Consider the following 13,556-nt stretch of genomic DNA (forward strand, 5'->3'; position numbering starts at 1 on the left):
CCCGGCTCCCCTCCTCTGCCACAGAACATGAATTATGTCCTCTAGATAGAGATGGTAGGAGAAAGCGTCTGGCAGCTATAGTTAACCAACTAACTAGCTAACCAACACTCTACCAGCGGACCCCACCTGCCGTAGCAACAGTATGACACACAGGGTGTGTATATGACACACAGGACGTGTTAGAAGGATTTGATAAAGGATGATTTCCCTCATCCAGTACAATGCTGTCCGCCGGGTGTGTGTTAACTTCTGGTTGGTCAGGGGGGTATTCCATCAATGTCACTAAAGGAAAATCCAGGCTTATTTTTGATAACTCTCGCGAGAAATATCAAAATAAGCCTGTTTTTTGTGTGTGAGACATATCAAAATAAGCCTAGATTTTCCTTAAGCGACGTTGATGGAATACCCCCCAGATGTGTTAGAGGTGTAAGCAGTGGTGGTTGCGTAGGGCCCTATTGCTTAACAACAGTTGTCATTTTTTCATCAACCTCTGTCAATGGTCAAACCCATATAAAATGTAATACATTTTAATATGGAAAGTCATCATTAAATCGTTAAGGCAGAAGTGCGCTATAGAATGTGCTCTATAGAATGTTCTCTCACTTCTTCTTCAGTCGAACCTCCCCGTCAGTAAGGTAGTGGTGAAATATCCACCGTTAAACAACGGTGATCACTAGGGGCGGCTTCTCCATGGAGGATGTCATGGCTACGTTCGTTGAACCCAGTGTGCGCTCCAGCGCTTTCAGAGTGAATTTACGGACGCACCTCACGAGTTTGACAGACGGTGTTCATAGTTCAGTCTTGTATTGATCTCTCTCTGCTAGATGGGGTTGAACTGAGACAGAGGGTCAGGGCTCCATGCCCTCTACCCCCCTGTACAGTATCTCTACTGTATATACAAATATTAAAACGTAATTCTTCCTCCTTCTAGTGTTATGACTGCCTGAGCAGAGATTACGATGACTGAGGGATAGATGATTCACTTACTTAGACAAATGTATTTTGTTGTAAGCCACTTTGGAGAAAGGCGTCTGCTAAAATGCCCAAAATGTCAAAGTAAATAGTACCTAAATGAATAGTAACAAGAGCTGGGAATTGTTCGTAATTATGTTTCTCCAACCACTGAATGCCAGACCTTGTGTGTCTCATTAACTTGATTGATGGTTTTGAATGCGTGTTTACAATCATTTTCTACACTCTTTTCATTTCTTCAGGTCTCAATCCTCAACTCTAAGAAGAGTATGAATGTTGGGGTCTTTCTGAAGCAGTTCAGGAGGTAAGGAGATGGCAGAGAAATGGAGGTCAAGCAGAATTGCTTTTACTACTATCTAATGTACGGGTACACAGAGTACAATGCTTAGGTTCAAGTTCTTTGACATTGCCATTGCAGCAGAATACAAAATCAGCGATAATAGAATAAAGTAAGGTAAAATAAGTAAGGTCATTAATTAAAACATTTATAATAAGGTCAAAGTGATAGTTGAACAGTAGTGCAAAAATGCTGTGCGGGTTACAATGAGATGAAATGCAATATCATACAGTATGCAATAATATAGTTCAGATATGATACAGTACAGGAAGTTCAAGTAGTAGTCAGATGGTGCGAAAGTGCTGAGCAGATTACAATGAGATGATATGCGATATCATAACAATATAGTACAGTACTGTACATCTCTAAACGACTGTGCATGCCTTACTGTACCCATCACTATCATTGTCATGGTCTTATATCACTATTTGCACTTCTGGTTAGATGCTAAACTGCATTTCCGTTGTCAAGAACTCTGCAATGACAATACAGTTGAATCTAATCTAATCACTGCCTATGTAACGATGGTCAAACAGCCAAACTTCTTTCATTTAATTCGTTTATTTGACCTGCAGAGAAGACATATAGAACACAATTCTTCTCTGGTCTGCTTGTGAATCCATTAAGCTGGCGGCCATTTTCTCGGTCCACCGTCTATGTACATTTCACATCAGGACAGTTTGTTCACAGAAAGAACACAAACTTCCCTCAAACATTACAAATAACAATTACAAACAACATGTGGAGCGACATACCTGCAGAGAAGACATATAGAACACAATTCTTCTCTGGTCTGCTTGTGAATCTGCACGTTCAAAACAACATACAATAAATGTTCTGTTTCACATCATCACAATACATCACAATACATGTAAAAACAAACAGCACAGTACTACACCAACATTTTCACCCTACATTACAAGATTCTCCATACAAACAACAAAACACGAGGAGCGTTTTACATGCGCACATACCCATTAAGCTGGCGGCCATTTTCTGACGCACCACCGCAAGTACGGCAACAAGAGAAGGACAAACGAACATGCAGACCTGCAGTACACCCAAACTCCAAAGGGGGGCTCCAACAACAACCAGGGCTGCTCAAAGCACGGCGAAACTCATCTACATTCACCACAGCTAAACATACATTCCCAACTCTGTTACACCCACCTCCCCTGAATTTCGCCAACCTTGAGCAGCAACTATACATTTAAATACTACTTTTTACTTTTTACACTATTACATAGGGCCGCCAAAGGACAGGACAGCCAACTTGAAAAGTATCCTATAAGGATGAAGTGGAAAGAGAGGTAAACTACCTCTCCAACCAACTACTGGCGGTAGGATGCGTTCTACACCCCACAAGACCCTATTTTCACTGTGTATTACTAGCCTTCAAGAGGCCACAACCTCTTATGAAACAATCAGAATAACGAACAAACCTATATGTCATAGGATGTCAGTGTGCACAGTGTATACATGCACTGAACTGAGCTTCGGCTTATCTAACTGTGGGAAGCCTGGAACACTGACCTGCAAACAGCTCGAATGTTTGACTTAGTGTCTTGGATAATGTCTTGTCCTGACATAGTATAAATCAATCTGTCAACTGGTTTGATAAGGCGACCAAACTTGGACTTGACCTGTGTGACTGTACTAGGATGTTCACACTGTGTGACAGAAGCTAAAGTGTCAGTACGCTGTGTGTCACTAGCATCATCTGTCTGATTTGTGTTACCAGAAACATCAGTACAATCATCAGCGCTAACCACAAATCTAGAATCAGAGTTAATGGACTGATCTACCATTTGCTCCTCAGCCATCTGCTCGGGAACCCTCTGAGGGGCAAACGAGACTGAAGACACTACAGTGTTAGTAGCCTCTGTCCGTGAGTGGTCAGGGAATGGTAACTGGGTGACCCACTCCAGGGTTCTTCCCTTGGGATCCTTGGGCTCTGGAACAGTCAAGGGAACATCCCTCTCCCGAACAGCTCTTCCCCCATACTCCATGTCTTCAACCTCCCCTCCCTCACTCCCAGGACAGGAATCCACTCTCTCCGACTCGAACGCGGTTCCTCTACTCACTTCCCCAGGCAAGGAATCCTGTTCCACTTCCGATACGGACATGTCACTTGGCTCATTTGATGTATGAACAGCAGACAGGGATGAAACTGGGTCAGAGATCACACTCGTATCATACACCGGCAGAAAGTTCACCAACAACAATAGATTACGGTGGACTACCTTCTCTCGTCCAGTGACAGTGTCTTGTATCCTATATGTGTGAGTCTCAGAGTTCCTATCCACCACAGTGTATACAGTAGACTCCCAACGATCAGCCACCTTTCTCTTTCCTCTCTCTCTCTTGTTCGCCAACAGCACACGGTCTCCGACGTCAATGGTGGGCCCTTTTACTCGTCTGTTGTAGAGCTCTGTGTGACGGTGCTGTTCTTTTATGACATGTTCCTGGGCTATGACCATAGCTTCTCTCAGATCCTTCGTGAGAGACATCACATACTTGTCGTAGCTGACCACAGCTGGATCATTCAGGACTGTCCGGAAGAGTATATCGACAGGGAGACGAGGAGTACGCCCAAACATCAGATAGAAAGGTGCATAGCCAGTTGACTCATGCGCTGTGCTATTGTACATGAACGTCAGAGTTTGCAAACGCCTCGGCCAGTTGATTTTTGCCTCTGGTTCAAGCGCTCGGATCATGTTACCGAGAGTTCTATTGAAACGTTCCACACTACCGTTACCCATCGGGTGATACGGGGTTGTGTGCGACTTTCTGACACCGGAGACTCTGAGCAGCTCACTCACTAGTTGACTCTCGAAGCTAGCTCCCTGGTCGCTGTGGATACGTTCTGGGAACCCAAAGACGCAGAAGAACTTGTCCCATAGAACTCTCGCCACCTGTTTGGCTGACTGATCTTTGCAGGGGAATGCCTGGGCCATTCTTGTAAAATGGTCAGTAACAACTAACACATCAACTGACTTGTTCCTTGAGTCCTCTGCTGACCAGAAATCAATGCAAACCAGCTGAAGTGGCCTGGTTGATGTGATACTCTGCAAAGGCGCCCTCGCAGCAGGTTCAACAGTCTTACTGACAATACACCGCTGGCAGTTACGGACGTAGTCTCTTACGTCTCTGTCGAGGTTGAGCCAGAAGAACCTCTGTCTGGCCAAGCCAAGACTCCTGAACTGACCTTGATGGCCGGCATGGTCATGAACACCTCTCAGAACTTCAACTTTCTTAGACTCAGGAACCACATACTGGCGGCGTTTTGACTTCACGACTTGATCCCTCGAGACTCTGTAGAGTATCCCATTGCTCACAACAAGTTTCTCCCAGCAGTACACCCAAACTCCAAAGGGGGGCTCCAACAACAACCAGGGCTGCTCAAAGCACGGCGAAACTCATCTACATTCACCACAGCTAAACATACATTCCCAACTCTGTTACACCTACTTCCACTACGAGTGTGCCCATTACTAGCCCAACACACCCATTACCTGAAGTGGCTTTAATGGGAAAACAATCAAAACAAGCTTTCAACACATCAACCCAGGCAGGTGTTTAGCCACGAAGGAGAAAATGCGTTTGTTGCAAAAACATCACACATACCAGTATATGACCTCTTCACCCTTCGGAGGTGAGAAGTGGTGGGGGTGGTGTTGATGTTGTTGCAGTGTGTGACGGCTGCACCAGATCGCCGCACATTGTGGCAGTGGCAAGCACACTTGCAACACACCTTTCCTGTTCATTCAGTTAGTTTGTAACATTTATGTTTCAGTACACATCACCACCACCCCATAACAAACAGACCTTGGTTTTGTTTTACACATGGTCATTCCTTTATTAGCATTATTGATCACATGTTTCTAAATTGAGTGCACACATTTTAGTTAACATGGTTTTATCATTTTGCTGCAATGGATCACCACCTTCTGTCTTTTTCCTCCATAGTCCACATGTGTCTCACCGGGAGTTGTCCGCCACCTCCTTTGGCTAGGCAAAGAGCGAGCGGCCATTTTGGACACTACTAAATACAGAGGGTGGGGGTGGTGGACTGTACCATCTCCCGGGAGACTACAGGGGGAGGGATTAGTTTAATTTAACTGTTTATATTATTTATCTAACATTAGCATTATGTATGCAAGTAATTCAAATGGCATAAATGTATGTTGCATGGGTTGGTTACTTGTGTTAGATTGTTTTGAATATAGTTGTTCATTTGTGTATAACTTAATTGATTGATCCCCTGCTTGATTTAAATGTACCTGGCTAGGTCTATATATACCTTGAGGTCATCAGTGTCAGGAGGCTCGTGTTCTGTTCTTGTTCTGTTCAGTTATCCGTTAATTTGGGCCCGTCCATTATGTTATTTATTTTCCTTTGTAACCCACTGTTGGTTTTTGTTAACCCTGTATTATTTTTGGGTAAATAAAAACCCTTAATTTTCACATTTTCCCTGTGTCCTCGTGCCTATACTTGCTCGGTCCATCACACAGTGTGTTTTCTGAATGACAGCCTTGCGTAGACGCAGTCTATCACGTCTGTCCATATGGACGGCCTGTTGCCATTAACCCACTTAACCCTCGTCATCGTGGCTGCGTTCGTAAGTACGCTCTGGAAATCTGATCAGCACTCATGGAAGGCCTCTTTGTCCAGTCAAATTACTTGGTCACTCTATGACGCTCTTGAACCCAGCAGTGTGCGCTCCGGCGCTCTCAGAGAGAATTTACAAACGCACCCCGTGTCTCTTCTAACCTCTAACCTGCTCAAGGTGAGTCAGCCTTGTCAACTTGTGACTAACAACATATACAGGCACCTCAGTGGTACAGTAGGCTATACAGTTATTGGGTATATTGGCTCCCATCATATTTAATCTGAACGGATGTAAGATTACCGATGACCATATGGTTCAAAGATATTTTGTGCATTGATTATTGTATTTCAGTTTGAGCCAGATATTTACTTATCTACAGTATATCTATCTCCATTATGGTCTTTGCACTCTACAGTATATTGCATGTAGTTATATGGTTCACCAAATGACCACGTGAATAATTTCATCAAAGAGAAAAAGAGAGCATTTATGCACACTTAAAAGGTGAAAGAGTGAGGAAGCTACTCAACCACAGTTATAAAACTAGGACAACTTTTCAATTGTGTGTCTCTCTCTCTCTAGCTAAAAGACAGCTCCTGGATAACAACTTGTGTGTTTCAATTGTACAAACGTGCTCGCAAGGTCGGCAGATCGGCGGTTCGAACCTCCGGCTGGCCACATGTCGAGGTGCCCTAAGGCAAGACACTGAATCCCCCAAAATTGCTCCCAATGAGCGGGCCGGCGCTTTGCATGGTAGCCTGCCACCAATGGTGTGTGAATGAGTGTGTGAATGAGAGGCCATTGTAAAGTGCTTTGGAATAAGGCGCTATATAAGTCAGTCCATTTATCATAGTTTTTTTGTGAGTTTTTTTACTCTAAACTGAACTCAAATACTCAGTGTGAGACTAACAGTATGATTGTGTTGTGCATCTGTTGTCCAGGTGAAGAGTGTTGCTGTTCAGCGGAGACCTGTCCCAGTTATGTGATGAGGCAGACCGCTTCATGGTGCTACTAGTGCCTGGGTGAGGCTGGCTCCATGAGGAGGAGGAGGAGGAGGAGGAGAAGATTGTACTGATTGTAGTGGCAAATTTCAAGAGTTCAGGTACCAATATAGCCTAATAGCCACTGTGGAGGCCGCACGGGGGATTTGTCCTGACGCACGGAAATCAAAAATAAATCCAATGTCCAAAGGAATAGTTGCAAAAATGGTTTAGTTTATTCCAGTCAAGATGTTACAGAAAATGTAGAAAAATAAAATTACCTAGCTTAAAGCTTAACACTAGAACAGCCATGGATGGGGTCATTTGACCCTTTGAGTAAAGAACATTTTATATATTTGCCCTCGATCAAATTTCAGGACCCTCTTTCATGACTTTTCCTACATGTGCGTTCTACCACCCCAGTATCCTTACATTTTCAAAATCACATCAGGATAAGCCAGTATAAAGCTATTTTGCAGTTTTTCTGTGTAGGAGGCAGGCTAATTTACTAGCCGTTCAACTAGTGGTCTTTGTGTGTAAATAGCAGCTTCCCAAATAGCAGCTTCCCATTCCCTATGGTCATTTGACCCCCGAGGCGGCTCTTATAGTAGTTAAGAGTAGGTCATCTTATAATAGGCACGGCGTTGGCTGCTCTAGTGTTAAACAAGCTTAAACAAAAGGCTCTTTCTGTGGTCAAAAGACTGCGCTCCCCCATTACAGCCACACCCCAGATGACCACCTCTGGCCTAAGTAGGTCCTCCAGCCTACAGAGGGCGCCAAAGCTCGCGGGATAATTAGTGCACACTGACATGAATGATACCATGCATAAAAGTAAATGAAAACTCATTTATTCTCATTCAAAAATCATAATTTTGGCTCCTACGATGATGTTGTTGTTGTTGTTGTTGTCTCGTCTCTCGCTATGAAGAGCGTCTGAGGAGTTGTTTCCCCTCATGGATGACTTGAGACACTCCATCACTGTCATGATTAAAGCAGCTAATGGTAACACACACACACACACACACACACACACACACACACACACACACCCACCCACCCACACACACACACACACACACACACACACACACACACACACACACACACACACACACACACACACACACACACACACACAGCCCCCACTCTAATACCACTGTTTGTTTGTTTTTGTTATTTATGGGTTTACGGGTTAGACGGTTACATGTTGGTCATTTAGCATTTTCTGTTGTTTTCTGTCTCACCTCCTCCCTCTCTACCTTTATGGATCTCTCTCTCTCTCTTTCTTTCTCTCTCTCCCTCTCCCTCCAGAGCTGTTGGACTGTGACGACCTCCACTCCGTCACACCCCTGGTGGTGAAGGCAGGGAACTACATGAACACCGTCAGTATCCTCCCGCACCATGTGCTTGTTTCAGTGTCGTCAGAAACACACTGACTTTGTGTGTGTTGTTTAAGTGACAACTGGGGGTAGTGGTGGTCTAGTGGGTGGTTGGGAAGGTTGTGAGTTCAAATCCCGCCTGAAAACACCACCGCTAGTGTGCCCTTGAGTAAGGTCCTCAGTTACTCCAGGGGGGAATGTCCGTGTAATTCGTAATTGTAAATCGCATTGGATTAAAAGCGTCTGCTAAATGGCAAATTCCTAACTGCTCCTCAAATGTAATTGTGTGGATGTGCAGGGTGGGTAGGTAGGAGGTACAAGGTCAGTAGATCTGTCTGTCGTTTAGGGCGGGTACGCGGGTAGTGCCGTCAGCTTCAGGATAACCTCCCTGCTGAATCTGATGGACACCAAGGCCAGCAAGCCTGCTTTGAACCTCATGCACTACGTCACCATGGTGATGGGGGGTGGCTCTGGGATGCACTGATGCACAGCCACTCTCTTAGAAAAAAGATTTAAAAACGTTTTTTTTACCATTTAGCAGACATTTTATCTGCGATTTACAACTACAGATTACAGAAACAGTCTCCCTGGAGTAATTTAGGGCTAAGTGCCTTACTCAAGGGCACACTAGTGGTGGTGTTCCCAGGTGGGATTTGAACTCGTGACCTTCTGATCACCAATCCAACTCACTATTCATTAGGCTACCATTACCCTTTAGATTTTCTGTTTCTACAGGGTTTCCGCGGATCCTTAAAAAGTCTTAAAAAGTCTTAAATTCATGTATATAAAATTAATGCCTTAAAATGTCTTAAATTCATTACAAATGTCTTAAACTGGTCTTAAATACTTTACCCAAACGTCTTAAAATTGTCGGGGCAGGACTATTTAATTTTACTTTTTCTCGCGGCATTTTTCTATTGAGCAAACGTTTAATTTCATTGAGTAGCGCGCAGACTCCTCCCCCTTGCGTTCCTTTGGTTATAGTCAGCTGCAGTGCTTGCTACCTAGCATTAGCCAGTCTGCGAGATGGGGAAGTGCAAGTTCAACGAGAGGTGGCTTGACGACAGAAGATTTTGCGATTGGCTTAAGTCCACCGGCTACCCAGAAGAAGCAAGATGCACTGTGTGTAGGAAAACATTCAAACTCGGCACCATGGGCATTAAGGCGGTTGAGAGCCACCTAAAAAGCGAGAGGCATAAAACGGCTGCTAAAGGCCAACAGCAGACGCCAGGAATCTCCCAGTTCTGCGTGTCTGCCCCGGGCTCAGCGCCCCAGACAACGGCTGCCGCTGCTAGCAGCACTGCTAGCGATCTCAGAGCAACGTTTGGTGGAACACCTACACTGAAATCGGAGATTGTGTGGGTTCTCAATACAGTGGTAAAGCACCAGTCCTACTCCTCCAACGAGGGGATTGGAGATATCTTTCGGATTATGTTTCCCGACTCCCAAATCGCCACTACATTTGCTTGTGGAAAGGACAAGGCGTCATACATAATACGTTTCGGATTAGCTCCTTACGTCAGAAACGAGCTGATCGCGAATGTGAACGAGTCAGTTTTTGTTCTAATGTTTGACGAGAGTTTGAATCATGCCACAAAAAACAAGCAACTCGACGTGCACGTGCGGTATTGGGTCGGCGATCAAGTGGAGTCGCGTTACCTGGGCTCGCAGTTCATGGGACACGCTAAAGCTCAAGATTTACTGCAACACTTCAAGGTAAGTGCATTTTGTCAATGACAAAGTATTAGCTTTACATTAATTTTGGCAGATACTGGCAATGTCATGTAGATTCAGTATAATAGTAGGCGTACCATAGGGAATGATGCGGTGTAGTCTAGTCATTTCCACGTTATAGAGAGCCACAGAGAGGGAGAGGGGACGCGGGAGCGGGCGGGGGGATGGTGGGGAGAGAGAGTATCTAAGGGCGTAGGGAGAGGGAGTAGATGGATGAGTTATAGTTTGTTAACTGAGGATGTGTGCAGACAGAATGTTAAAGTACATTGAACCATTGGCAATCATGCTATTATTATTGTTATTATAATCATCATTATCATCATCATTTATTATTATTGTTATTATTCTCATCATATTCATGTCATTCTCAGGAGTGTGTGGAGAGACTGAACCTGAGGAACATGGTGTCCATCTCCATGGATGGACCCAATGTTAACTGGAAGTTTCTGGAGCTTCTACAGCAAGAGCATGCTGAGCAGTATGGTGGTGCCCAGCTGGTTGTTGTGGGTAGCTGTGGGCTCCATACCCTACACAACGCATTCAAGTGTGGATTCTCCATGTGGCAACTGGAGAAGGTAAGATGATTATAACTATGAGAAGTAATCTTTCATTTGTCCCACAAGGCAAATTGGAATATTACAGCAAGTGGACACTTGACAGGATTTAAAGAGAGCATGAATTTACAGATGTTTCATACTATTAACTCCTAAGTTATTTTTCTAAGGGTTTATGCAATCAAAAGTGTCTGCACACATTATGTGTACAGTTCAGTCATTCTGTCAGTTTAGTTCTGGTATGTGTCTGTGTGTGTGTGGTCTACTGGGGAGCGCTGCTGGTTGAGCAGTCTGATAGGGCAGTGAGGAAGGACCTGCAGTATTGCTCCCTTACACACTTTGTGTCATTCCCCATGAGAGATGATGGCTAATTCAGCATTCTCCTCTCTCCCACCAAGGTGTTGAGAGCAATGCACTTTGTTTTCCACAATACACCAGCGAGGAGGGATGACTTCATTGCCCTCACCAAATCCTCAGTCTTCCCATTACCATTCTGTGGCCATCGGTGGATTGAGAACCTGCCAGTTGTGGAGAGGGCTATAGAGGTAATTAAAATCTTGATTTATATAGCACCTTTCTAAACAAAGTTACAAGGTGCTGCACAATGTATGATAAAATAGACATGCATGATAAAATAATACATACACATGGTGGAATTAAAGGTATGGCCATCACTGGTGAAGTATGTGGATGCAGTGAAGACAAAAAAGTTGCCAAACCCTGGGACAGCGTCATTTGACACCATCGAAGCAGCCCAGGGAGATCCGCTCATCTTGCCCAAGCTACAGTTCTTCATGGCCATCTCAAGGACCTTCACTCCCTTTCTCACAAAGTACCAGACTGACACACCAGTCATGCCATTCCTTGGCAAAGATTTGGCTGACTTGTCCAAGGTAATCAAATTAATAATGAACAATCAACAACAAAAGCAAAACAAGTTGAGTGTGTGTGGGCATGCTGAATGTGTGTGTGAGCAGGGAGAAATGGCAGATGCTACTGGGTGGCTTGATTAATTAAACTCGTCCTTAGTCAATACATAAAATTACTGAAAGATTATGTTTTGGCTAAGTAAAGGTTACTTATCATACTGTTATTGATATATTGCATATGTGATATGATATTATTTTAAATAACTATATAGAAATGCATTTCATGGTTAATGTGGTTATCAAAGGTACTTGCTTTACAATCATCATGCATTTTCTTGTTACCCTTTCAGAGTGTGCTGAGGCGTTTCGTCAAGAGGGAGCATCTCAATGACATCACTCCACTGCAGCTGGTCAGGCTGGATGTCGCTGATCAGAAGAGCTGGGTCAACCCGAAGGAAGCCGACATAGGCCTGGGTGCTGAGGCAGCCCTCAAGGTAATTTAGATGTATTACTTAACTTTATATCAAATGATGGTCCATATACAGGCAGGAGAGAATACTGTGTTAGGCCATTCAGTTGTATTTAAAACACATTACCCATCTGTCAGGACCTCCAGAGAAAGGGGACCGTAGGGGAGCTCACTGCCCTAGAGTTTAGGAAGGACTGCATGACGGGTATGTCAAATATCCTAAAGAAAGTCCAGGACAGGAGCCCCCTGAAGTACCCCATCGTGAGACAGATGGCATGTCTGGACCCCACAGTCATGTACGCCAACCCAGACGGATGCCAGGGAAGAATGAAAAGTCTAGTGCAGAAGTTACTGCAAGACAAGCAGTTGTCTGGAGGTGTCTCTGCTGGTATGAATAGTTAATAGAAAAGCTGGAAATGTTGTCCCTGATTATTAGCCAATGGACAATTGGACATAAGCCTGTCTGCTAATCAGGATTAATCATGTAAATAATATTTCACATATTTCCTTTCATCTGTTTTGTTATAGGTGATGTGATTATCCAACAGTTTGGGAACTTCCTGTCTGTTGAGGCTAAAAACGAGCACTTCCTGTCCTTCCGGCCCATGGAAACCAGGCTTGACGTGTTCCTGCATGGCTACCTCAGCCAACCCTACCCTGAGCTCTGGGGTTTCTGTCAGAAGCTTCTTCTCCTATCCCATGGGCAGGCGACAGTCGAGAGAGGCTTCTCCATTAACAAGGAGGTGGAGACCGTTAACATTCAGGAGGACACTGTCATTGCCCAGAGACTGGTCTGTGACTATGTTGCAGTTTGTGGGGGGGTTGCCAATGTCCCTCTCACCAAGGAGCTGCTAACCTCGGTGGGATCAGCAAGGTCAAAGTACAGAGAACACCTAGACCTGGAGAAGAGGAAGAGGCAAAGCGCTGCACAAGGGCAGAAAAGAAAAGCAGCAGAAGAGCACATCATCGAGCTGAAAAGGAAGAAGCAAACTCTTCTAGTGGTATCTGATTCTCTGGAGAAGGATGCAGACAAGTTTGCTGAGCAAGCTGAGGGGAAGTCCGGCACCTTGATGGCTCAGCTCATCACAAAGTCTAACGTCCTCAGGAAGAGATACAAAGAAAAAATGTGTGATTTGAAAAAAATAGAGGCAGAACTGGAGAGTAAGGCCACAGAATTGAGGCTCATGCCGTGAGTGTGTTAAGTAGATGGGGTTTTTTTGTTAGATGTTTCCGACCAACTAATTGCACTTTTAATTTAATTAAGTTATTGAACCAGAGCTTTTATGTTCAATAAACAAAACAAGTAAACTTGAATGAGTCTCATTGATTGACATGCTATGCTTGTATTGTAGTACAGTGGAATCCCCTAACCATCGCATATATATATTTTTTCGGTCTTAAATTCCATTTAAAGTGGCATTAAAAAGGTCTTAAAAAGTCTTAAATTGAACTTGCTGAAACCTGCAGAAACCCTGTTCTAGCCAGTCTTATGCAGTCTTAAGCTTTTCACCAATGATATTACACTTTTCCCCCCTTCCCCTCCGCTCCCCTCACTTCACTTCACTGTTTTCATCTACAGCAAGCACAAGAGATTGACTTTGCCTTGTTGAAGTTTCCCAGCTGACTTGAATGCGTTGTAATGGCTGCATG

At 44.2% G+C, this 13,556-nt stretch overlaps 1 protein-coding gene across 1 annotated transcript; it reads left to right on the forward strand.

Moving 5' to 3' along the window:
- Positions 1-9,189: 9,189 nt before the first annotated feature.
- LOC308160995 (uncharacterized protein) lies at positions 9,190-13,318 on the forward strand. The gene is made up of 6 exons (XM_080534925.1): positions 9,190-10,589; positions 10,967-11,113; positions 11,231-11,461; positions 11,788-11,931; positions 12,045-12,294; positions 12,435-13,318. The coding sequence occupies exons 1-6, from the start codon at positions 10,416-10,418 to the stop codon at positions 13,097-13,099; spliced, it is 1,611 nt and encodes a 536-aa protein (XP_080391051.1). The 5' UTR covers positions 9,190-10,415; the 3' UTR covers positions 13,100-13,318.
- The last annotated feature ends 238 nt before the right edge of the window (positions 13,319-13,556 follow it).

This window comes from Nansenia antarctica, assembly GCF_963989245.1.
Source record: "Nansenia antarctica genome assembly, chromosome: 6".
NCBI lineage: Eukaryota > Metazoa > Chordata > Actinopteri > Argentiniformes > Microstomatidae > Nansenia > Nansenia antarctica.